A 27,646-nucleotide genomic window follows, 5' to 3' on the forward strand; every position below is an offset into this window, starting at 1 on the left:
TCAAGGGAGATACCAAGAGTTCAACATTTTGTTTCTTCTCAGATCAGGACAAAATGAAGAAAGCTCAGAATTTTTCAAGTAATCCAAAATTATTTTGTTGTGACCTTATCACGATGTTTGAAATACTTCATGTTGATAAGGTCAAAACACATAGTTCCGAGTATCAGTATGACTTTATATATTATTACTTGAAATGATAAAGTCAAAATGAAACATTTTAACCTCACTGAAATGAAATATTTTGATAATTTCCCATCAACATTTAGAGAAAATTGATACATTTGTACAAACCATTTTGATTTCACTGAATCATTTTCCAGTGGGGAAGCATTCCATTGGAAACCTTTTGACCAGCTCTAGTGGCAAGAAGCCAAGTAGTGAAAAGGAATTATTTTTCCTTCTTTATGTGCGTGCTACAGTTTACAGCAAAAGACTGTTTGATTGAGCCAAATGATTAAAATGTAAATTTATAGACTTTAATGTAGTTCTCTGAAATCTGTAATTTGCTGTATGAAAACGTATACTTTTACATAAAAATACAGTTATTGAGGACTGGGTGTATAATACAGGTACAGAACTGGTTTAAATGATATTAAATAGCTAGATTATGGTACTCTGCCTAATGTTTGAAACATGAAGAACTATACTGCAGACACATTCTACCAATGCACTTACAGCAGAACGGAAACCTCGAAGGTTAGGAGTGAGAACAGGATATTGGACTCCAGGATGCCGTTCAATCCCTCTCATTACTTCTGTGTGATCTGCCATCTTAAATACATAAATATTTTGCATTTATTTTTCACAGGTATTAAGAATTATCTTCTATGACTTTATTTTTAAAATTTTAAATATACATTTACTGAGGGATATAACAATACTTCAGCAGAAGTTCATGTAATAATTCAGGACTGTCCATCTTCCAAGTGGCTCGGGTCCACATGCTTTGAGAACTGCAGCAGCAAGGGCTGCACAATGCACACCATCTGAGCTGTGGCAGGATGAGCAGTGGGACCCTCAGGGTACATACCACATGGGCACCTCACCATGATGTGCAGGCATTCAGTCCCCCACCCTCAGCTTCCTGGCCACAGGCTCTCCCCACATGACACGCACCATGCGGGGACCCTGGGTCACGAGCTAACTGGGTCACTGTGGGCTGTGCCATGCCACCATGCTGCATGAGGTGGAGGCAGAAAGTAGAAACCAAAAGAAGGAGGGGGAACCCAGTGACCCTGGCTGATGCTGCAGCTGGAGTAATGGGAGTAGCAGCAGCCAGGTGGGAGACATACTACATAAATTAACCCCCCACAGGCCACATGTGGCTCCAGGGTCACCAGCTGGACAGCCCTGTGGTAATTAAAATGATACCTGTAACACAGCAATGACACATTAGACTCTACCAGTAGCACCAGTTAAGAGCCATAAACTCTGCCTCCGATCCCTCAGTCTTGATCTGATCAGTGTCCTAAAGGTAGACTTAACAGATTGGGCTCTGTACATGATCCTTTTGTGGTCAGCTTTGTTTCTTTTTTGTTTTTCTGAATATGATGACAATGGTGAAGGATGTATGTGACCCAAGTCCAATTTCCTCCTCCATGTGATGGGATTCTAACCCATCTCTTCCACGCCCTGAAAAAATTTCTTGACTACTAGTCCATATGTTGTTCTGGGGTAAGCTGAGTGGGCACCCTTCATGTCTCCTTTTACAGCTGTTCTGCTGTGCATAAAATATTCTAAATTAACTGGGCCAGAGAAAGTCTTTGAGAACACAAATGAGCAGGGCTCTCCAGTCTAAGGGCTGGGGCACTCACCTGCTGGGTGTAGCTTGGTTTATTTCAGAATTATTTTTAAACAGGTATTGTCAAATAAAATACTGGTTATGGAACCTAAATCACCCTTTTCAAGTGAGTGATGACTACTAAGCAACAAAGTAGTGCTCCCTTTTGACTCTGCTCTTTTTCTTTCTCTGTCTATCTCTCATCTGCCTTACTCTCATTCTTTTTCTGAATTTGTAAAGCCATTCTTTAAGAGAGGACCTTTTCCTTCAAAATAGAATAATTTTAAAATGTGACAGTATTTGAGCTTCAACTACTTTCCAGTAGCACTCTGTTAATATTAGCATGACATTTTTAAAGTAGTGCTTCCTAAATTGTGGAACACAACCCACTACGGGAGGACCTGAAATCTTTTTCAGGGGTGCGACAATCAGTAGTAGAAAAAATCAGCAATAGAAAGGATCAGCATCAATCAGTGGCAGAAGTAAAAGGAGTAGAAGAGTGGCTGTGACAGTGGCAATGGAGCATAAATAATAAAAAGTTTGGGAAACACTGCTTTAAACTATAAACTTAGAAAATTCTTCTTACCAAAATAATGAAAACAAAATACACATCTTGTAAAATAATTTTCTATACTTGGTGCTATTGCATTTTGACAGCTTGAAAGATGTACAAAGAATTTTCAAATGCTGGTTTCAATGAGGTATTTACCTGTATAGTGATGCTTTAATAATAGCAACATGTATAATACTCTGAAAAATAAAGTGTGTTCTCTTAATATTATAAAGTTAAACTTTCATAGTATGTTTCTGGTTAACTGAGTTTTCTCATGCTCTTTATAGAATTTCATAGGACCATATTTCCTGATAAAATGGATAATATCGAGTTCAGTTTTTAAAGCAAATATCTATAAGAAGCTGTCCACTTCCAAAGACCAAAAAGAAAACACATTCAAAATAAAGTAAAACAAAAATCATCAGTCGCTTCCAGACTTAATGATAGTTTTGTCCCACCGATACAGGTTATCCTGCTTTAATACTTATAGTCTTTTTCCAAACCTTTCCCCTAAACTCTACAACTCTATAGACATACTCTCTCTGTAGCACTAGCTGTTCTTGTGAACTCAGGTACGGGTAAGTAAATGACATTTTATAAAATATTCACTTTACTTATCACAATAAATGTGGAATAAATACCTATAATTTCCCTGGGATAAATCAGGACTAAACCACATTCAATTCAGTGTAGAGGTATGCATCACACATGTGTCTGCTCTTTGCCTATACCAGCATCCCAGTCTGATTACCCTGGTGTAAAGGTATCATGCATCTTAGCCCTGTTTCTTCTTCTCTTTTGCATTCCTTCTTCTCATCCATTGTTTCACTCTTGTGTCTCTCTCTTTTTCTTTCTATTGCCCACTCCCCCAACCTTTTCACCTGATCCTGATAACAACCACACATTATGACACTAACTTCACTCATTTCCAGGCCATTTTCTAAACAGATTGTTTTATCTTTGCTAAGCTTGCAAGTTTTTATCCCAACTCTTATAAGCCTGGTGCTCTACTTAGTCCCAGTCACTGAAATCTTGCAATCAGGGATCTGGGTTTTCTGTTTCCCATGAAAAAAAAAAAACATAAAAAAACCAAGATTTTCCCTTTTTATCTAAGAAAAACACAGATTTTTCATTTTAACAGAGAAACATGGATTTTGCACTTTTGCAAAGAGCTCTCTGCAGGTTGGCAGAGTTCCAGCCTGCAAGGGGCTGGGGGGAACAGGAGGAGGGCAGTCAGGCAGGGGGCCCCATGTGTATGTATAGGCACATGGCCACCAGGCAGCATGGAGAGTAGGTCCTGCAGGTAAGTCTGGCAGGGGGGTTGGTGTGGGGATTGAGGGCCCCATTGGAAGGGAGGAAGTTGGCATGGCTATGGCGGCTACCTGGGGCTGGAATATGTGGCCAGAGGCCCCAGCAGGGAGTGGGATAGGGTTATGGGCGGCTCATCCAGGGGGACAGCTCCCCACTGCTGCATGCATTCTTAGGGGAGTAGGCAGGACCCGTGCCCCCCAGATCTGTGCGTGGGCTGGGGATGAGTTAGTATGCTTGAAAGAACCCACTGGGGCTGCCTCAGTGTTTCTTCAACATCATTCTCCTATATTTGAAGCATGTGTCCCAGCAGCAAGGTGTGGTTCAGGCTGTCCCAGGTATGGCATGCTGCCAATATGGTGTAGACATGCCCTATGTGTACACTGTCCAGTCCTGTATTCTGAATAAGGCAGCAGCTAGGTAGAAAATATACTATGAGATCATGTAGTTATAAACCCCCATGCAGAACTCTGCCACTTGAGCTAATGGAAAAACTAAAATCTTGAACTAATTTTGGCTGGAATTTTCCAAACAAATCATCTAGACGCAAAAACTTTAGGAAATGATTATAAAGTAATTATATTTGCGGAAATGGAAAGCGGGGTCTTGTCAGAGGGACTGTCAGGCATTCTTTATCATAGACAATGCTGCCATCTTTACTTACGTGATTAATAATGACTTAAACAGCTCTTCTGAATTTGCACAATGCAACTTTCTAAGGCCCCTAGTTTGTCTTCATTTCAAACTTCATAAAATATTGTTACATTATTAAAAACAGTAAGTTATGAAAAAAAGAAAAGTATATTATTCTAATGTTTTGTTTTCATTAGCAATGCCAAATCATACAGGTTGCTTCACTCTCAGGAGGCCCTCATGTTTTTTTCTGATACAGTTATCTTTTTCCCCACTCAAGCTTAAAGATAGTTCAGTCAATTACTCAAGAAGATCATTAATCAAATTAAGTAATTTCTATTAATGCTATACCATAACAGGATCATTGCCAGAAAACTTCAACTGAATGAAGTGAAAAAAGAAATCAGTACTTTTGAATGATATCCATGTCTGGAAACAATAAACTTAACATATTCCTCATATTTCATGTCTTAAAGGCTTTGAGATTTCAAAAGATGCAACTGAATAATATGGTTTCAACTGCTGTTTAGATTTGCTTTCACACCATTAAAGGCTCCTAGCACACAATAATGTGTGCTCTGGTGTTAAATTAATTGATTTCTTTCAAATTATTTGAACCGTCTTCAGGGCTAGGGACAAAAGTTACGTATAAACTGGTTTAAGTGATCAGAAACTGGTTTAAACCTGTAACAGAACAAAAGTTCAGTGTACACAAATCACCTTCAAAATGACTGAAACGGGTTTAACATAAACCTGGTTGAAAGTAGTATCAGACTTAACTGATTTAGGTCAAACCGCTTTAGGAAACTTCTGTCCCAATCCCCTTTCTGGTTGAAGTTAAATCAGAGTCCCTCAGCATCCTAGCATGCTCTGCAGCCCTGAGCTGGACTGGCTGTCTGCTCCAGAGAACAGGGCTGGCCTCGCTCCTCTGCTTCCTACCCGGAGCAATGAAGGCAGACTCACTGTCCGGCTCACTAGGCTCCCCAGGCAAACCCCAGCTGGAGTCTGAGACCAGAGAGGATTAAACTGAGTACAGAGCTGCCCTTTTCCCTGCTGCCTTACTTAACGCTGGCTGCAACTGTGGACTACAAATCCCAGAGGCACCTGGAAGCAGGAAGAGGAAGCAAACACACAGCCCCTGCCAGAGAGCTGTGCTCCAGTATCCCCTGGCTTCGGGCTTGAGCCACTGCAGGTATGTAACTGCATTTCCTGAATTGCAAGTGAATGTCTGTTTATTTGCTTACTAATTCAATCTTTGCATCTTAAATTAACCTGCAAAGACTGAATCAATTCGGCCTCAGGTTTTTGATTGTCTGTACTTAGCCCATGGGATCTTCTAAACAACGTTCCCTCTAAGCTGCAGTGTGCCTGGTCCCACAGGTGCGCTCATGCCGCATTGCCAGGTGTGCCTGTGCAGACACGCACACCACGTAGCTTAGAGGGAACACTGCTTCCAAATAAAGCAATAGAAACATGTAATTGTTTAAGATTTCAAATCCTGAAAAGCTAATTTAATAGCACACTGGGAAAAAGTCTGTAAACAAGAAGATACAGAGCTTGACTAACTGTTTATGGAAACTGGGCCCAATTAGACAAACTCCAGAACCTTTCACGTAATAATCCACTTCATATACACAGCTTTTCTGTGCCTCTGTTGACACAACTGAGATTTTTCAACGTTCCAGTAAGTCCCCATCAACTTCCACCTGTCCACCTGGTTTGCTCATTAACCTCTTCACTCTAGCTAATTATGATTCATACTCTACAGCCACTTTGTTGTTCCTCCTACATGTCCACCTGTCCCTTACTGTTTTTGTGTCTTTAGCATAAGGTGTGCGATATTATACCATGAATAAATATTGCCCCTGACCCAAGGATCTTACAAATGAAAGGTGCAATACACAGGGAAATCCAGATTGGGATAATTTACATTGATTTGGTTTGCCTTTTTTGCTTTCTCACACTTCTCTCTCTTCCTTGCCTCTCTTGTCAGAAAAAATATGAGGGATGAAGGGAATGCGTGATGCAAGTTAACAGGCATAGAAAAATGGAGTGAATTATTTACCATAAACCATGCAATGCAAACTATAGTATCAAATGAAAGATTATTGGTTTAAATACTTAAATGTAACATAGGATTAATAAACATATCTGTGCAACATACATGCATATCATGAGTTATGCCAATGTATTGTTAATTTTTACTAGAATTGAATCAAAGATGCAATTCTTAGAACTCAAATGATGTATGTTTAAAATATAGCTTCAGCATGTGTCTTAAGCTAAACCAGCAATTTGTAAACTTTTCAGGCTATGGGCTGGAATGAATCAGTGTGGTTCAGAGGTGGGCAGATACTAAGACCTTTATACCACTGCCACTTTTCCCCACCATGTCACAGGGAAAGCTTCCGCTGCTGTCACTTCTCTCACTTTACTTCACCTCTGCAGCACCCATATCTTGCTGCTGTGCTCTTTCCTGAGACACAGCACCTGGGGCCACTGTCCACAGGATAAGCCCTCTGAAGCTTGGGAGCAGCAAGGGCATGTCCCTCCTGGTCTCAGTACCCTGTTAGTCTCAGGTCTTGACAATGTCTGTGGACACCAAAGAAGTGGACACATCCAGGTACAGCTGATCCTGCTCCAAAGATGATACCTGTTTATAGCCAGAGTTTTCCAAACCAAGTCCCCAATCTTTATGGAAATTAAGGTTGATATGATATTTATTTCAAAGTTTTGCAAAGCTGTAATACAGAATCTGTGCTATGCAAGGTCTTCTACACAACTTAGCCTGAATGCACAATCAAAGCATTATCAATTTATAATGATTAGCAAGGCACAGTGATCAGTCCACACAGCTTATGTTCAGGACTTGACTGTTGCAGCAGGGCTACTTCAGTAACTCATTAAACATTATTTTGGTGAAGAAAATAATGAAATAAAGTAATAGAAGAGCCATGTTTCTCTGGCTTCTTGTAAAAAAAAAAGCACATCTTAAAAATGCAGAGAAAAGAGATTCACCAACAATCTCTTTAAATTTATGCCTAAATAAATGTTTGTGCAAAGGTGACATATAGCTCAAAAATGTTCTTTGTAGCCTCAGGCAACACCCACATATAGGGCACGTCTACACGAGGTGCTATGTCACCACAGATCGTTGCTATGGCAGGTACTGTGCAGTCATTTAGCACTTGCTTTAGTACCAACTGTGCAGTGAGGTGCATGTGTAGGCATGCCCATATTCATGCGCATAATTTAGTCTTTGTCAGGGATCAAATGCTGGCACTAAGTAATTTGTATTATGGTTTCCATGTAAAGTAAATCAGTGTGATCACCTAACATGTAATAAGCACCTAAAAATACGCATTTTTTAAATTAACATGTTTCTGTAAGAACAAATTTTCAGTCCTTAACCTAATAAAAATAGTATCAACATTTCTCAGGTTAGGAAAAAGCTTCTGACACCAAATAATTAATTAAATGTTAAATGCTGGAGCTAATTCCACACTTCAGAAATTACAGCATGATTTAAAATATTTTAACAAACTGAAATGATACCAACAACCACTATGAAAACTGGTTCCAATTCCAAATAAAGTTCTGTGTGTTACCTTTGCCCCCTTGATATTGGACCCCTTGGATCCTATAAGTAAAGCCTTATTTTAACATACACTGCATGCTGTTAGATTTTAAATTGTAGTAAAATATTCCTTTTCTAAATTCTTTTGAAAATAAGCTTTTTAATGGCAGATATTTATCATTCTTGGCCATTTAGATTATAGGTGTGGGATCCTGTTTTACATGGCACCTTGCTACTGTGGAACTTTTTCTTTTGGCTTTTCTGTTATAAATTCTGTGCCAAACAAAACAGTAGAAGGGAAACCATAAAAGAGCTTTAAAATACTAAAAAAAGAAATAAATGAATGAGTGATCTAAACATAACTGGGGATTCTATTCCCATGACCTATGAAAAGAAAAAAGGGAGGAAAGAAAAGACATAATCAAGACTGCACTCCCTCTCAAAGCAACACCACCTTATCACTTAATAGGAACTATTTTAAACATTGTGTAAGCCATTAAAACAAAATATTCAGACTTTAATTTGAGATAAGAAGGAATTGTTCTTTTTTTTCAAATCTGACAAGTCTGAGCTAAATTTGCTGTTCCAAAGAGGTCACAGGAAAAGGAAGGAATTAAACAAGAGAGAAAGAACGAAAGAAAAACAGACCCATGTTTGCCTTAGGCTTTTCATCCTAACATTTAAAAAAAACATAAATTATTCTCTGGTACTCTAACACTGATGTGTGATGGTACAGTAAGAGCTTTTCATGTGAACAGTTTGAAAGCTTACAACAGACTAGCGCTATACTGTATTACTGTCTTGTGGCTTATAAGCATGCCACCCCAGTAGGGAGACAGGGAGACATTCTGCAACTCCCTAAGAACTCTCAAATTGTGCTGGACAGGAGGGAGTAACTCAAGACACCTCTTTTGAGGGTACAGCAAGCTCCCTCATACAAATCAGCATGTCCTGTTTGCCCATGCCCCCATACATTTCTCTCAGCAGAGTATCTGAGGCACAATCTAACCCCAAGGATGTATTTCTAGTTTAAAACTGAAATATCTTCCACATACTTTAACAGAACATGGGCAACAAATGATAATCAAAATGTAAATAGCTTCCCTCTTTCTTAGTTGCTCTTCAAGTATTTATCCTTCAAAGACATTTTCTAATAACATACTCATGGTTGTAAATAGCCTGTGTAATTCCATGTCTAAATTCCAGATGCATATATGCTGCACTCTGGTACTGTTGCAAAACTGTTTCTGTCTGTTACAAATGTATAATAAATACAATTTTAATGAAAAATAATACCTGGCTTTTTAAACAAATGATTTTAAAAATATCCTTGGCAATCCATTCAAATCCAAATCTAACACAAGCTAGCATGGTTGAAGCACAATAATCTTTGTCTGTGGCCATACAACAAACAAGTTTCAAATGACCCTGTATTTGTGTACTGTTAGGTATGTAACTAAGTGTTTAGGTGTCTAAGTCTGAAATGCTTGATCCTCAAATCCGTTTTCTGTCTGAGGAGTTTGAAACCCACAGTTGTTTTGGGTGAATACTCTAAAAACAAAGGTACAGGGTATTGCAATGTGAGTTTCTTTCAGCTTTTCAGTTTTGGAGGGAATAATTATATATTCACTGGGCAACAGAAAAAAGGGTGAAGTATACTTGAACCGTACTAAATTTGTAGAAAGTTACACCTCCGTGGTGTGAACAGTTGTACACACATTAAAGGTTAATACCGTATCTTGTCTGCACAGCCCTGAGTTACCACTAGAGGGTTGGAGATCAATGGCATGGCTAGGAGCCTGGACACCTGAACATTATCCCTGCTCTGAGCAGGGCTGGCTGGCAGTGGGGTATCCTGGGATGCTGGAAGACTGAAAATGACTTTTTATTTCCATAGAGCAGACTGAAGTTACCCCAACATGACCCAAAGTTAATCCTTATTTGAAGTGGTGTAACTTTGAGATGCTCAGAGTTAACAAGTTAACAAGCTTTCATATGCAAACACTTGGGGCATTTATACACATGTTCCAGGAGTGGGGAGAGAAGCACTTTAATTAGAGTGGCTCTAAGAGCCGCTGCAATTAATACGCTCAGAACATAATGTGTATCAGCATCCCTGCAATGAAAAATGGTGGTGGGGGTACTTTAACCAAAGCCCATTAAATGAGCCTTAGTTAAAGCACGCCCACTGCCATTTTTCAGTGCGGGGATGCTGCTACATATGACACTGGAGTCTGCTAGAACACAATAATTACCACATTCCAGCAGACATGATTAATCGAGTTTGTAATTACAGCACATTGAAGCAGCCGCACTGCAAATGTATAGGCACCCGTGTATTTTAAGTGCCCTTAGTATAGTCCAAATGTAATGTGTATCTTCACTGGAAGACAAAGAACATGTGACTGTATGGCAGGGCCAGGCAATTATGCAGCTGGCTCTGACAACAGTGCCAGTTCCCCAGCCGTCGGAACATGAGGATGCCAAGGCCTCAGTGCCCCAATTTTGCCACAAGGATATTGTAGAAGACCAAGTCAAAGGCTTTTGAAAAATCAAAATATATGAGATCAACCTCTTCTCTCCTGTCCAGGTGACACATCACCTGGTTATAGAAGGAGATGAGGTTTGTCATGCATGACCTACCCATAATGAAGCTGTGTTGGCTCTCTCTCAGAATGGCACCTTCTGTCAGCCTGTTATTGATGGATTCTTTGATAAATTTCTCAAAGATCTTTCCAGGGATTGAGGTCAAATTGATTGGCCTGAAGTTCCCCAGATCTTCCTTCCTTTCTTGAAGACAGGAACCCCATTGGCCCTCTTCCAGTCTTCAGGAACCTCACTCAAGTGTCATGAATTCTCAAATATCCCCGCCAATGGCTGAGCTAAGATGTCAGCCAACTCCTTTAGCACTCTTGGGTGCATTTCATCTGGGCTCGCTGATTTATGGGTGTCCAGTCTCTCCAAGTGTTCCCTCACAAGGTCTTTGCCAAATGTAGGTATGTGCTCACCTGTACCCTCGTAATCTTGTGTCATGTCAGGGAGAGTGGTCTCCTTGACCTGGTGAAAAACCGACACAAAGTAATCATGAGGAGATTAGCTTTTTCCTGGGTGTCGGTTGTCAGCTTCACCATTTGATTCAGCAGGGGTCCAATGTTGCCCTTATTTTTCTTTTGACTTGTTAAATATCTGAAAAAGGACTTTTCACTGTCCTTGCTTCCCATAGCCAGCTTGAGCTCAGTTTTGGCCTTGGCTTTTCTGGTTTGTTCCCTACAAACACAGGCCAGAAGTCCCATCTTGGGAACAGAAGTCCTGCCCCTAATCCCTGTCCTTTGCCACCAGAAGTCCCTCTCTTTGCCCCAGAAGTACTCCTTTGTCAGGTGGGGGTTGCCATCTTGAAACTGGAGAGAAAAAACCTAATCATATACTAAAAAAATCAAATGGCTACTAAAACTTATTTTATTTTTAAAAATATTTTGTCCCGATTTATGTGCGTTTGTATAGTATATCTAGAAGGAATTGCATAATAGCTAACAATATAGTCTTACCCTTGTAAGCTGATCACCTTCACCATCTGCCGTAAAGCTGGCAAGTCAGTCAGCAACACAGAAGTCCTTGATTTCAGAAAAGCCAACTTTGACAAGCTCAAGAGGCTTGTCGGTCAGGCCCTCAGAGACCATGACCCCAGGGAGATGGGAGTTCAAGAAGAGTGTTTGCTTCTCAGGGAAGCAATCCTCAATGCACAAGCTAAATCTATTCCAACACGGAGGAAAGGCAGCAAGAAGGCACAGCAGTGCTCCTGGCTCTCCAGGGACCTAGCGGACCTCCTGCGGCTAAAAAGGAAAGCCTACAAAGGATGGAGGACGGGATTCACCTCCAAGGACGATTATTCTGCGCTGGTCCAGTCCTGCAGGGAGCAAACCAGGAAAGCCAAGGCTGCAACTGAACTCCAACTAGCTTCAAGCATCAAGGACAACAAAAAGTCCTTTTTCAGATATGTGGGGAGCCGGAGGAAAAGCAAGGGCAATGTTGGACCCCTGCTAAACCAGATGGGGCAACTGACAACTGATGCCCAGGAAAAAGCCAACCTATTAAATAGGTACTTTGCGTCAGTCTTTCATCAGTCCCATGGGATGCCCATGCCTGCTATGGGACAGGGATATCCGGGTGATGGGGATCCCCTACCCTCCATAAATGCTGACCTCATGAAGGAACACCTTGAGAAGCTGGATACCTTCAAGTCAGCCGGCCCTGACAATCTGCACCCCAGGGTACTCAAGGAGCTGGCGAGCGTCATAGCCTAGCCCCTGGCACGGATCTTTGAAAACACCTGGCGCTCTGGTGTAATGCCCGAAGACTGGAAGAAGGCCAGTGTGGTACCTATCTTCAAGAAAGGGAGGAGAGTGGATCCGGCTAACTACAGGCCCATTAGCCTGACTTCTATCCTGGGGAAGATCTTAGAAAAGTTTATTAAGGAGGCCATCCTTGAGGGACTGGCCCAGGCTAACATTCTAAGGGATAGCCAGCATGGGTTTGTTGTGGGTAGGTCTTGTTTGACCAATCTCATTTCCTTCTATGACCAGGTGACCTATCACCTGGACAAGGGAGAAGAGATTGATGTTATATATCTTGACTTCAAAAAAGCCTTTGATCTGGTATCCCATGATCACCTCGTGGCCAAACTGGCCAGTTGTGGCCTTGGCTCCACCACGATCCGCTGGCTGGGAAATTGGCTCCGTGGTCGGACCCAGAGGGTTGTAATTGATGGCAGTCACTCATCGTGGTGCCCTGTGACCAGTGGGGTCCCTCAAGGCTCTGTCCTGGGACCCATACTGTTCAACATCTTCATTAATGATGTGGACATTGGAGTCAGGAGTGGACTGGCCAAGTTCGCTGATGACACCAAACTTTGGGGCAAAGCATCCACGCCAGAAGATAGGCAGGTGATCCAGGCTGACCTGGACAAGCTCAGCAAATGGGCAGACGAGAACCTGATGGTGTTTAACACCGAAAAATTCAAGGTTCTCCACCTTGGGAGGAAAAACCTGCGGCTTTCTTATAGGCTCAGCAGTGCTACGTTGGATAGCACTACAGAAGAAAGAGACTTGGGGGTCATCATTGACCACAAGATGAACATGAGCCTGCAATGCGATGCTGCAGCTAGTAAAGCGACCAAAACGCTGGCTTGCATCCATAGATGCTTCTCGAGCAAATCCTGGGACGTCATTCTCCCCTTGTACTCGGCCTTGGTGAGGCCGCAGCTGGAGTACTGCGTCCAGTTTTGGGCTCCACAATTCAAAAAGGATGTGGAGAAGCTTGAGAGAGTCCAGAGGAGAGCCACGCGCATGATCAGAGGTCAGGAAAACAGATCGTACGATGACAGGCTGAGAGCCATGGGACTCTTTAGCCTGGAAAAGCGTAGGCTTAGGGGTGATCTGATGGCCACCTATAAGTTTATCAAGGGTGACCACCAGGATCTGGGGGAACGTTTGTTCACCAGAGCGCCCCAAGGGATGACGATGTCGAACGGTCACAAACTCCTGCAAGACCGTTTCAGGCTGGACATAAGGAAGAATTTCTTTACTGTCCAAGCCCCCAAGGTCTGGAACAGTCTGCCAGCGGAGGTGGTTCAAGCACCTACATTGAACACCTTCAAGAGTAAATTGGATGCTTATCTTGCTGGGATCCTATGACCCCAGCTGACTTCCTGCCCTTTGGACAGGGGGCTGGACTCAATGATCTCCCAAGGTCCCTTCCAGCCCAAATGTCTATGAAACTATATTGCATGTTGGGGTAAAAGGGTATATGTGGGGGGTGTGGTTATGGGGGGTGGGGTATGTGGGGGAATGGATGTGAAGTGGTGTGGGTGTGGGGTATGTGGTTGAAGTACAGGTATGTGGGTTTATGTGTATGGATATGGTGGAGGTGGAGGGGTGTGGGAGTATGTGCAGGTATGGGAGGTTTTGAGTGTGTTTGGGGGTCGTATGTGTGGGAAGGTGTCGGTATGTGTTTATAGGAGGTAGGGTGTCTTTGGCGTCCCTGGAGTATGTGAGTCCCTGGGTCTGCTTGTGGCGGCAGTGAATAGGGCCAGCCCCGCCCATCCCCATAGCGTGCAGCTCCCTGTTCTCTCACCCTAGTCCCTGGCTGCAGGTGGTGGCAGCAAGCAGAACCAGCCTCACCCAGCCCCACAGCTGCAGCTCCTACGCTTCTACCCCAGTTCCCAGCAACATGTGGCAGCACCATGTGGCGCCAGCCCCACCTGGCCCTATAACATGCAGCACCCACCCAAGTACCTGGCTGCACATGGCAGCAGCATGTGGGGCCAGCCCTACCTGGACCAATAGTGCTCCCAACTGAGTCCCCTGCCACACATGGTGGCACGGTGCAGGGCTAGCCTGGTCTCATAACAGCCCGGTCGCTACCTGGTCCTATAACATGCCACTCCTGCACTCCCTCCCAAGTCCCCAGCTGCATGTAGTGGCAGCATGCAGGGCCAGCTCCACCCAGCTCCATAGCATGCAAATCCTGCACTCAGGGACAGCCCAGCATCACCCCACAGCATTGGGTCCCTGCACCCCAGTCCTCTTTCCTCCAACAGGAGTCCCTGGACCCCAGCCCAATGGAAATTTCCTGACTTGCAAGCAGGGAGGCTGGAAACAGCCATGGGGTGGCCAGGCAAAAGCCTCTGCCATGTAGAGGCTTGTTGTCTCCAGCACTTTCTAACTTGGGCTCCGGGATGCCCAAAGGCCAGACTGGGGTGAGGGTTGGTCGCTTAGCAACCAGAGCTGCACCTCCTGCATGGAGACTGGCTTTCATGGGGACACCGAGGATTAGGGCTTTCAGGGGGCTTATGGTGGGCTAGATGGAATTGCCTGGCAGGCTAAACCTGGCTTGCAAGCTATATTTTGCCCACCCCTGCTCTATGACTGAGTGATTCTCTGAACTCACCTCTCAGAAATACTCAGGCCTGGAACACGTGTTTATTTCTAGGAGGTGGAAATTTCTGAAAAATGTTCACCTTTAGAAATATTTCTTGGAGAGGGAGCAGTAGAGACATTCCGCCTGAAGCTACATTTTCTCCCCTGCTTTTTATATCTTCTCCAGACCAGGGTGATACAGATCTGGGGAGGGAGGGAGTATAGCAGCTACTCTACTCCTTCCAGGCCCAGGTGGAAATGGAATCATGTGAAAAGACCCCCAAGCTTGGGAATGAGTGGGGAGCAATTAGATGCTGTTCCTCTGATCTACTTCCAGTTTTATGAGTACAGTGGACAGAGCACTACGGTAAAGCCTCCTGCCCATTCCCCAGAACAGACTGAACCAGCAGGAGAGTGAAGCAGCAGGGCAATGTTCCCTCAACTCATTCCCCAAATTAGGCAAGTTCTTTATTCGGAGAAGCCTAGGAAGCATTGCCCTGCTGCTTGATTTCCCTCCTGGACTGGACCAGAAAAGGAGGGTACAGGTGTTCATTCCTTTGAAAGTCTTTTTGCAGGGGAGATCTTCCAGATGTAAAGATGCAGGGGAGATCTTTTTTGCAGGGGAGATCTTTCCCCTAGGAGAAACTGAATCAATACTTGTATGTTCCGAGGTCACTAGCAAACATTACAACTAAGATGCAATTAACCTGCTAATCACATCACAAATTGCATCTGCTACATAGTCAAGGAATTAACAGTGAGACAAAAAAGGATACTAAATACAACACGATTCCACAAAGGATGTGTAACATTTTTGTGACTGGTTTCCAACACACCTTCAGTTGAACATATGACAGTGTAACCAAAGCTCCTCAAGACTCCCAGTTCTAGGGCTGGGATCAACCAACTGCTAGTCTCAGCCATGGGACTACATCTGAGCTTTGAACCACCTCTGGTGCAATCTTGCAGTTGAGACTCACAATCAGCTGATTATCCCAGCCCAAAGACTGCACTGAACTGAACTGGCCACATTGTGGTCCCAGGACTGGAACCTAAAATTGTTCGGTCGTACTACAGCCACCTAGTTTTCAACTTGGTAGTTCAGTAGGATCCTGGGACCCTGGCCTCCCCTTGTACTGGCAAGCACAATTGGGATCTGATACCTTATCCTAAAATCACATATACTGCCATGCATTTTTGGCATGGCAGGAAATATTATTGTTGGGATATGGAATCTGATATCATCAAGCCATTAAATGAACATATGCCAGGGGCCCTAGTTTCTACTAGGAGAGTAGCAATTCTCCCAGTAGAAATGTAATGCCTGTACATAGCCTGAAATTTCAGTCCCTGCTCCAATTACAACTTAATTAAAAATATCTAAATATTCATTATAGCAATGACTGGTACCTAAGTCTGCCCCTTTGCAGGCAAGTTCCCTATCCATTATCACGTCTCTCCAGCCCAGGGACTAATTATTCCAGGCTAAATAGAAAAGCTTTGATAGAGCCTCACACCAGAATATCATATTGGAGCATTGATGTTCCAGATACAGGCTCAAATCCTCTGATACAACCAAATGAATGAATTTAACCCACATCTCCCACATCCTAGGTAGATGCTTAACTACTGGACCTACACAGACGGTTCTTTGGGTAGATGTGATATCTTTTATTAGACCAACTAAATAGTTGGAAAAATTGTTCTTTGCAAGTTTACAAACTTATTCAGGCAGTAGAGTCTGTTGGTGTTTGTTTTGTACCATTTGTTAAAGGGTGTTCCTACCCATATTTTGTGAAAAAGAGCTGGATTAGGCATTTAATTCCAGGAAAGGGTTTAGGATTGTGAATCCTGAGAGTAGGAAAGTTTCTTTCTGCAGACTAGAATTAGTACTTAGTTCCTTTTCAGCGTGTCCTACAAATTAGCTTAGGCAGCTCCACATTCAGTGCGAGTGAAACAATAACTTCAGGCATTTTATAAAAAGACTAGACACCTAACTCAGGGCTGTAGATTCCATTATGCCTCCTGGCAGTTAAAAGATAGATGGTACAAGACTCAGCACTGAAACAGCTTCATTCTTTGTTGGATCATCCAAGATGCCAAAAATCCATATAGACACCAACAGTTTTTTCAGTTTTAAAGCCTTCCAGTTACAAATGCCCAAGAGAAATAAAGCATTCATGTTACAAAACCTCAGTATTAGTCACTGGAATTCACCTTAAAAAGCAGACTGGAAGATCCAAATATTTAAAGGTACTTCAGTGTTTGGGTACCTTAGTACCTAGTCTTCTATGGAGTAGGTGGACATCTAAGGCTTTTGAATTGTGAGTGGTATTGCAGCAGACTATTTTACAAAACAGATTAGCTCAATTCCACCTTCTTTTTCGCATCTAATGTAAGCTAGGTTGTGAAAAAATTCAACAGTACTGATTTTTGTATAACTACTGTTTTGATTTCAGAGTTCCACTTAAACATGCAGTTTACCTACCTGAGGTACCCATTTTGAGGAAACAAAACTGGTCACTTCTATGACAGGCAATCCTGCTTTGGAAAGCTGGTTGATTAACTCAATTTTTATATCAGTTGGTACTATGACCTATGAACATAAAACATGCAAAACATGTTATGCAATAAATATCTTTTACAAATAAAAAGTCCATAATACAAAACAAGGAAAACTACTTTAAACCATGACCAGATACTCTTTGGGAGCAATGAAATCTAAAGACACCATTTCATATTGCTCACAGATGGGTTTATGAGTAACAGCAGGGATAGTAATGATGTGTCTCCCAAATAGGAAGGGACCTAGGAATCAGTTACTGTACTTAATATTTGTTATTAGTTTTGATTTTATTTTTAGGTTTATATCCCACTGTATCCAAAAAACTCTGAGTCGCTATTTGTATGCTCTAATATGGCATACTAGTTACAAGCAAGCCAAAAAGCTGAAGTAATTCATTTGTTTATTATCATAATACTCCAGTCATGGCAAGGGAACAAGTAAGAATAAGGCACAAGTCTGCTATACTGTTTGTGGAAACAACAGCCAATTCTGGGGTATAGTAAAGAATCAAGGGAATTGTATAAAGCTCACTTTCCTTCCCCTTATATAAAGACACTATCCAGTTCCCACCCCACAACTTTAGGTGGATTATATCTGAAACCAGAAATGTTGCACAGAAACTTTATTTTTACAGTAGTACTGAAGGGCCCCAATGAGGGTTGGTGCCTGTTTGTATTAGGCATGGCACGAACACTTACTAGCTTGTGTCCACAACACAGCTACTGAACTCACTAGCAATAGAAATACAGATGGTGCAAAGCAAATCACACTTTTAACACAACAAGCAGAAGCTGTGGTTTGTCGCTGTGTTTAAATATCCATGTATAATAGCCAATCAGATAGATTAGAATAAAAATATTATGCAAATTTTAACAATGCTGCTATATCTGTATAAAAATCACCTTTTCATTTTGCAATCCATCTCTGGGCCCAACTTCTATTATCTTTACATACTCAGGAAGTTCAGACTTCTGGTATTCCTGGAACAGAAAATTTTATTCACTAAAAGATAAAAGACAAAATTTTTACATGTAGTGGGTATTATTTTTGCTTTTATTATATCATTGATAGTAAAAAACCCACGTATATAGGCACCACTACAAAAAAATCCATGGGACCATGGTATAGACACCTTAGGCTCAAGAAAAGACAGTAAAATGCTTTCTTATTTTTATGTCTTTACCATCTTTTTACAAATTCACAAATTATCATTATAAAAAAGTTATGGGTTCATGGGTGACAGCGCCATATATGAACATTGTACTTAATAGAATAAAAATGTTCTGTCATAAAAAGGTTACAAAATAAAGACCCCATTTTTTCAGCTACTGGATGAGTAGCTCATTGCATAAATTTACCCTCCCTGTAAACATCTGCAAGATTGGACCATAAATCAGACAAAAATAAGGCACAGAATTCAAGAGAGGTGAAAGGAAGAACTCTGCTTTAGTGAGGGGTATTAAGCAGGGATGGAACAAAGAACATGTAAGATATTTGGCAGACAAAACAGGACGAATTTCTCAGGTGTAAGAACAGATTAAAAAGATGTGAAGTTGAAGGTGTGAAGAACTAAGGAAGAAGGGAAGGAATAAGGAAAAATGTGAGCAGAAAGGCAGGCAGAGGATTATTTAAACTTTTCCTTTTTGTTATTTGGCTGAACTCTGAATCTAACAAGATTTACTGGTATTAAATGTTCACAGAATGTCTTGAAAGACTTTAACAATTGCTAATGTTTATAAAGAAAAGCATTCCGTCTTTAAACACTGCTCAAAAGTTGAGTATAGTGCCACAACCCTAAATGGGCGGAAGAGAATGGAAGAACAGAGAATTATTGAAGCTGCGGGAGGCACTCTGCTCTGCACTGCACTGCACTAAAAGTAGAGCCCAGTCCCATACCTTCATTTCAATATTTAATGCCCTTGATAGGACTAGTTTGAGCTGGTTGAGAGGCTGCCAGTCCCTCCATGACTATGACCTTCCATGCAGCTGCATTCCACTGGAACAATTGAACTGTCAACCAGGAGACGAAGGCTCCTGAATGCAGGAGGCAAAGCTTTCACTGAAATCAAAACAAGACTCAAGAGGTCACTCCTACAACAACAAAAAATGACCATGACTCTAATAGCATTCACTACATAGAATACTTATCTTTCAATCCACTCTTACTAGCAATGTCACTGTAGTTGCAAGTAGATTCCTATTTTTCTCTGCAGTATTGGAAAGACTCCCAGGAATATTTTGATTTCAGTGGGCATTGTCTGAAATATGTAACCCACGGATTAATTCATTGCAGTAATATCCATAATACTAGCTAAAGTATAACAAAATGTTTCAATATATTGACTGTACATTTATGTAAACTCAGTAAAAATAAATACATCAAAAACTGCTGTATGTGATTATGAACAACCTCCAATAGGCTAAAAAATTGTCAGTCTGCACTGAGCCCACACTCACTGAGAATATAAACCTATTGAAAAGTGAAGGTAAAACTTTCATCTGCTGCATATTATTGTTCTTTTTTTTTTTTAAGAGTTCTTTTAAAAAATATGGCTAGACTTCAGCATTAAGGACACACATCTGGATTTTGTCAAGATTATCAAATAGTTGTCATTATAAGATAAATGCCACAGCTGTTCTGTGAGTAAAGCTGTAACTGCAAATAAGGAGAACTAAAAGAGATTGAATGAACCAAGCCTTAAACGAGTATATGAAAAAATGTACATAGCACATTAGTGATTTCGATCTGTGGATCCAATTCTGTACATGTTTGTTCGTTTCTTACTGTGGTGAAACTTTTACTGAAATCAAACAGTCAAACCCTCAGCAGTGTTTATACAATACAATGCTACTGTGTAGTGGCCATTAGGTCTGGCATGAGGGCAGAACAGGGAATGACAATTCTGGCCATTTTAGAAAGACAATCAAGTGATGAGCTGTGACAATGTAATAATATAAGATAAATCGGCTCCCTGGTTAACATCTATTTAATAACTGTGAAAAGAATGAATCACTTTACATATGAAGACATGTAGCTTTTCAAATAAGTGGTATGGAAGAATTATTCTGGATATAATGAAGATATAGAAAACCTTATTACATACAAATACTAAACTAGGAAGCCTGGCCCAGGCTCTGGACCATTGAACATAGTAGGGAAAAAATATAATCTGCTGCTGTCTGGAAGAAGGGAAAAGTGTAACTAAGCATAACATAAATACCAGCCTTTCTCTTTATCTCTGTGGCCCACATGAATCAGAAGAAAGGTTTCTGATGCCATCTATTTCTTTCCATACCAATTCATGGCTTGTTTGTCTCTTTGTTTGTTGTTATATTATATTATATTATATTATATTATATTATATTATATTATATATAATTTGACATCATAGAAGTTTTATAGTAATTTGGAGGAAGACAAATAGCTTACAGTGGCAGCTATATGAATAATGGATTTATGGGAAAGGATAAATCTTGCCCATTTAATGGATGCTTCCCCAGACTAGAGGAATCATTTGAAGTAGAAGACTTTCAATGGGCCACTAATATTGAACATTAAAAAAGTAGCATTCCAGCAAAATACTTAAAACCCCACTGCATCTGGTCTAAACAACATTAATAAGCAAACTAAATCAAAAAGAAAAATGATAATACTCTGTATTTTTTACATAACGACAGGCAAAATCTTACCAAAATGTACAAGCATTCATATTGATTGTTTAAAATATCATGTAAATTACTTTGTTTCAAGAGAAATAGCGACTAAATCATTTTGTATTGTTTTATTTTTTTAATCTGTAACCAAATATAAAATGTAGCTCTTACAGCGATTGAGTCATTGCTGTTTATTGAATTATATTTTGGCTGTATTAAAAAGTAACAACTACTAAAAGTTCAATGTTCTGAATATTAAAAAAAGGAAATAGTTGACATAAAAGAATAAGGGCCTGGAAAAATTGTTTTTCCCATGTATTAGGCTTTGCCAAGGGAGAACAAAAAGCCTATAAAACCACTAAGTATTTGCCTCCCTCAAACAGAGAAGCAGCCAAAAACTTTTTCCCCAAATTTTAGAAAAAAGTACTATTCATCCTGAGCCACTGTATGCCAATTTTCATATGAAAATATTTTTTCTCAAGTTATAGGAGAAACCTCTGACAATAGAGGTTTATAATAGCAAATACAAGTAACCCTTAATCAGAGCATTATAATCTTCTTAAAATAACCATAGCTATAAACAAATCTAATAAAAAGACCTTCCAGAGCCCCATAGCTACTTCAGAATTTCCTGACACATAGGTTCTTATTTGGAATTTGATTTCTATGGATTTCAACAGCCAGCTTATTTTTCTGCTAATTATCTGAATGTCACCCTGCTGCTCAGCCAATATTTCTTTTGCCACTACTCTACCTTTATGCTTTCTGTGTGGAACAGAAAATCAAAGAAACCTGTTTCTGAATAAACATTTTTGACAGAATGAAAGAGTAGAAATCTTACCAAAGTGCACAAGCATTTATATTAATCATTAAATAAATCACGTAAATTAATTTTGTTTCAGGAGAAATATTGATTAAATCACTTTGCATTATTTTTTTTTCAAATCTTATGTAACAAAGTACAAGTATTTTTCATAGAACTGGATTTAGGCAATTAAAAAGGGAATACATTCCAATTATATATAATCAATACACTCCAGTTTCATATCTTTCCTGTACATCCAAGCAATTACCTATGAACATCAACTGTGCCATTTAGGTGCAATTCAGCACTAGAAGTGATATAACCATCAGTTTAGAGACAGCATCAAGACACATATTACTGTGGACCACCACAATTTTTTCCTGGCCCTTAAACTGGCAGGCTAAGATGGAAAGATGTCCTTTTTAGCCCTACTTCACCAGTACAGCTACAACAGGGCCAGGCAGAATCTGGTTCTCAGTGATTGAGTTCAAGCAGGATATAAAATCATGAAGCCCATCAAAAGCACTCAAGTTCTGTGTCCTTGGAGTGGCTGTTACTCATCTCTCACCTTTCTGTAATGTTTCAAAGCAGCTCAATTAAAGTGACATTTAATAATGTCAATTTAAATATTCATCCTTTAAAAGGTTTGTGATAGAAATTTCCAAACTGAGTTGCATAAAACATTGGGCAATCCCTTCAGCTTTATGCAAGGGATTGCCCAATAACATTGTAGGCATTCACAACAAGATGAATCAATTTGGTATTGGGGATTACACATTTAAAAATTAGATAGTTTCCTGTATCTAATTACATGATCATTCTATATCAATTCATATCCATCTATATGTTAAACTACTTATATGTTGCCATTAAATAATCATATATTGTAAAGGCAGAGGCGAAAGTAGAGTTATATAGTTTCACCATATATTTTTAATTACCTTCTCCAAATACTATAAAATGCGACTCCACCACAGACTATAATGAGGCCAGAAAACAAATGTTGCTGAAGATGTTGCATTCCCAAGCAACATGGAGAAATTGTAAACAAATTATTATGGAAAGAAATTCTAAGACTACAGACTAATAAGCCCATATTTATTACTTTTGCAAAGTTTTTTGAACTACATATTGAAATTAGCTAGCCACTTATCATTAATCTTTATTTATTAAGCTTATTTATTTATTAAACTAATTTGTGTGAGCTCAAAAAAGGATACTAAATTACCTGTTTTGAAACATTAGCATCTTAATAAGATAGACATGATGAATTATTTTAGCCCTTCGTGCTTCATTCTTTGGACAATCTCCTGCCTTGTTCAAGATTTTGTCTACACTAAAGATTTAACCCCATACTAATTCATTGTTAATTTATTAGATGGCATGTGATTAGTGGGCACTCCACAAACGTCTGTCCCAAAATACAAATCTCTGTCATTTACACTAGGCTTAGACTAAGGTAACTGTCCATATCTGTGGAGCATCTGAACTAGTACATGCAAATATGTCAGCTAAGTGGCAATCAGATAATTCCAGTTTAGACATGTTCTACTATGTGAACCAGAAGCACAACGTATACGCTTATCTAAAAAACATTGCTGCTTTTCTTCTCATAACCCTCATTCCTGGGCCTGTTTCACTATTTTCAAACTGACAAGAAATACACTGCTGTGCAAATGATAGTGGTAGCCTTATAGGGGAACTTGAGAACTCTAGCTCGGAAACATGGCCCCCCCTGAGTATTTCTTAATCGCAACTAATTTTAAAAAGAACATTATAGGCATAGCTTTAAACAGCCCTACCTTAATCTAGCTATGGCCATTTGATGCTGTGTTCTTTTGTGCATTCAGCCCTTTTGCTGTTGCTGCTGCAACACCTTCTCCTGAATACAACCATCCTCATGATTTCCCTGCTGCTTATACAATCCATCCTCACTCTGATGTGCAGTCAGGACATATGTTCTGCCCTTTGGCCATCTGATACATTTTCACTGTGTGGGGGTCACGATGGGTGGATTTACTGTCTCTTCCCTGCATTGGAAGTGAGAAGAGGACAGGAAGTGTAGCAAGAGATACGATTAGCTAAAATACTCTCCAACTCTCTTTGAAGTCAAGGACAATAAGAAGTTCTTGTTTAGGTATGTAGGCAGTAGAAGGAAAGCAAATGGAAGGGTAGGACCCCTGTTTAACATCTCGGGACAACTGGTAACCGACATTCAGAAAAAAAACTGAACTCTCGAATGCCCACTTTGCTTCGATATTTCACCAGACCATGTGGAAAGTCAAGCAAGATAAGGCTTATAGGGGATATGCCAGGACTGACAGCCTCCCCACTGTGGATGCTGAGCGGGTGCAATACCAACTAGAAAAGCTAGACATTTACAAGTCAGCGGGATCAGATGGACTTCATCCGAGAGTGCAGAAGGAGCTGGCTGAGGTCATCGTGGAACCCCAGCAAAGCTCTTTCAGAATTCGTGGTGCACAGAGGAGATCCCTGAGGATTGGAAAAAGGCCAACATTGTGCCCATCTTCAAGAAGGGGAAGAGGGAGGACCCAGGCAACTATAGACCAATCAGCCTAACCTCCATCCCAGGGAAAATCCTGGAAAAGCTCATTAAAGAATCTATGTGCGATACGCTCACAGAAGGTAAGATTCTGAACGACAGCCAGCATGGCTTTATTGTGAGTAGGTCTTGTCTTACCAATCTCATCTCTTTCTATAACCAGGTCTCTTGCCACCTGAACATAGGAGATGCGGTAGACATTATATACCTAAACTTCCAAAAGGCATTAGATCTAGTATCCCACAATATCCTTGCGGGAAAACTGGAAGATTGTGGGCTCAGCTGCTCGACAGTTCAGCAGGTGGGAAACTGGCTAGAGCCTGCTGCACCCAGTGCCCTGACCCCCACTGGTAGGGGCATGGCTTTCCTGGACCCCCAGTGGGAGGGGGACCCACTGCTACCCCTGTCACTGTAGGTGGTGGTCCTGCTGCCAGATGTCCTTCACCTGCCATGCCTTCTCTCACCCAGGCCTCATGGAAGATCTCTGTCTGCACTTTGCAGATGTTGTGCAGCATACACACTGTGATCATGACTTGGGAGAAGTTCTCCTTGGTGAACTCAAGGCAGGTGGTGGGGGTGCACCAGCAGCTCGAGGCAGATAAAGACACACTTCATCAGGATGCCAGTATGGTGCAGGTAGTAATTAAAGTGCGTCTAGCAGGGATCCACGTGGCCAGCATAGGGCTGCATCAACCAAGGCGGGAGCAGGTAGGCAGGGTTCCCAATGAGCAGGGGAGGGGTGATGGCACCCAGCTGCAGATCTGGCATCCCCGGCACCATGAGTGGTGCATGCCCCCGATAGCTGGGGGTGCACAGCTGTGCTGGCGGTGGCAGGAGTGCAGCGGCAGTGGTGGGAGCCCGGTGGATGCAACTGCGGAGCTCCCGCAGATGCCACTGGCAGTGGCAGCCAGGGGCAATCACGGACCACCTGCAGATGGTGATGGCTTTGTCAGCAGCAGGTGGCGAGTGGTGACCGCTCACGGAGTAACTGCCCCTTTTTGCAGGGAGTGAAATGCCACACTCAGGGGGTGCATGTGCACCCCTTACATGTCGCCCCACCCAGCACGAAGCATCCAATCTCCAGGCCCATCAGGCTGAAGTTCCAAAAAATGCAGGCATCATGGGTGCTGTCCGCCCAGCCAGTTCTCACATGCATAAACGTGCCATGGTGGCCCATGGAGGCTTGGAGCACCATGGAGTAAAATCCCTGCAGCTGTAGTAGGGCCAGTCTCTATGGGGCAGGTAGGTGGCAGGGTCCTGTCCAGGGCTTCAATGCACTGGGGAAATCCCAGAACACGGAACACCATGACCACCGCCTTGCGGTCATTGAAGCGGAGTACCATGTCCCCCAGCACATCTGGAGAGCACTGCATACCTCCAGGATGGCCTCCCCAGCAGTGGCCTTGCCCATGCCAAACAGGTGACTGATGTATCAGAAGCTGGCAGGCATGGCCAGCTTCACCAGCACAAGGGCCAGCTGGGTGTCCATGGGGAGGGCTGGGTAAAGTCATTGTCCTGCTGCTCCAGGTGGGCCTGAAATTGCTGAATGTGATCCCAGAAGATGGCCCAAGTGAACCAAAATGCATCCAGCTACTGCTCACCATCCCAGGTGTGCTAGACATCATAGTTTCATAGTTTGTAGGGTCGGAAGGGACCTGAGCAGATCATCTAATCCGACCCCCTGCCATGGCAGGAAAGAATACTGGGGTCAAATGACCCCAGCAAGATGTTCATCTAACCTCCTCTTAAACACCCACAGGGGTAGGAGCCTGCACCACTTCTCTTGGAAGCTGGTTCCAGGCCCTAGCCGCCCTGACTGTGAAGTAGCGCCTCCTGGTATCTAACCTAAACCTACCCTCTGCCAGCTTGTGACTGTTATTCCTGGTCACTCCTGGCGGTGCTCGGGGAAACAGTGACTTCCCCAATGCCTGCTGATCCCCCCTGACTAGTTTATAACAGGCCACAAGATCCCCCCTCAGCCTTCTCTTTTGGAGGCTGAACAGGTTCAGGTCCCGCAGCCTGTCCTCATAGGGCCTGCCCTGTTGTCCCCTGATCATACGAGTGGCCCTCCTCTGGACCCTGTCCATGCTGTCCACATCCCTCTTGAAGCGCGGCGCCCAGAATTGGACGCAATACTGCAGCTGCGGCCTGACCAGTGCCGCACAGAGGGGGGAGGATCACCTCCTTGGACCTGCTCGTGATGCATCTGTGGATACATGCCAAGGTGCAGTTGGCCTTCCTTACTGCCTCTCCACACTGCCGGCCCACGTTCATGTTGGAGTCAATGATGACCCCCAGATCCCTTTCCGCCTCCGTGCTGACAAGAGGGGAGTTCCCTAACCTGTAGGTATGGTGCCGGTTGTTCCTCCCCAGGTGCATCACCTTGCACTTGTCTGTGTTGAAACCCATCATATTCTCGTCCGCCCACCCTTGTAACCTGTCTAGGTCTGATTGTAGCCTGTTGCATCCTTCCAATGTTCCCACGTCCCCCCACATCTTAATGTCATCAGCAAATTTGAACAGGGTGCTTTTTACCCCCTCATCCAAATCGCTGATGAAGATGTTGAACAGTGCGGGCCCATGGACCGAGCCCTGCGGAACCCCACTGCCCACGTCCTTCCAGGTTGAGAAGAACCCATCCACTACCACCCTCTGGGTGCAGCCCTCCAGCCAGTTGGCGACCCATGTGACTGTGTGGGTGTCTACACCACAGCCCCCCAGTTTCTTGATGAGAACAGGGTGAGAGACAGTGTCAAAAGCCTTCCGGAAGTCTAGGAAGATTATATCCACTGCTACCCCTGCGTCTAATGATCTGGTGATCTCATCGTAAAAGGCCACCAGGTTGGTCTGACAGGACCTTCCACTGATGAACCCATGTTGGTTGCCCCTAAGCATGCAGTCCCCTGCTGGCCCCTCCTGGATGTGTGCCAGCATAATTTTCTCGAACAGCTTGCCTAGGATCAAGGTGAGACTAACCAGCCTATAGTTTCCCAGGTCCTCTTTCCTGCCTTTTTTGAAGATGGGGACCACGTTGGCCCTCTTCCAGTCCTCTGGTACCTCACCTGTCCTGGATGGCACTGTGGGCCCAGAGCTGGTGAGACTAGAGGCCCAGGAGTGTGATGGCAGCCCCAGCAGTGGCATCCTGGAGCCCCTCAGTGTCCCTGCTGGCAGCAGTTGTGCAGTGGTGGCGGAGGCCCTGGGACAGCACACTGCTACCAAACAGGTGGTTGTTGTGTGGGTGGCAGCCAGGTGGGGTGCGACAGCCATTGCCCAGGTGGTAGGCAGCATGGCAA

General features: G+C 42.5%; 1 protein-coding gene across 13 annotated transcripts in view; it reads right to left on the bottom strand.

The window, feature by feature from the left end:
• The window catches only part of HMGCLL1 (3-hydroxy-3-methylglutaryl-CoA lyase like 1), a 157,534-nt gene that overhangs the window by 104,226 nt on the left and 25,662 nt on the right, over positions 1–27,646 (bottom strand). For 5 of the 13 annotated variants that reach the window (XM_090034078.1, XM_090034053.1, XM_090034045.1 and 2 more), the window contains 4 exons: positions 19,228–19,589; positions 18,234–18,311; positions 17,254–17,361; positions 676–771 (listed from right to left, as the gene is read on the bottom strand). In XM_090034078.1, the coding sequence (XP_089890204.1) occupies positions 676–771; positions 17,254–17,361; positions 18,234–18,311; positions 19,228–19,233 (288 nt within the window). In that variant the 5' untranslated portion in view covers positions 19,234–19,589. The remainder of the gene's footprint in view (positions 1–675; positions 772–17,253; positions 17,362–18,233; positions 18,312–19,227; positions 19,590–27,646) is intronic. The other 8 variants (XM_090034026.1, XM_090034116.1, XM_090034036.1 and 5 more) reach the window with 3 other exon arrangements.

Source organism: Crocodylus siamensis, chromosome 1 (genome assembly GCF_052110815.1).
Source record: "Crocodylus siamensis isolate JL-2025a chromosome 1, ASM5211081v1, whole genome shotgun sequence".
NCBI lineage: Eukaryota > Metazoa > Chordata > Crocodylia > Crocodylidae > Crocodylus > Crocodylus siamensis.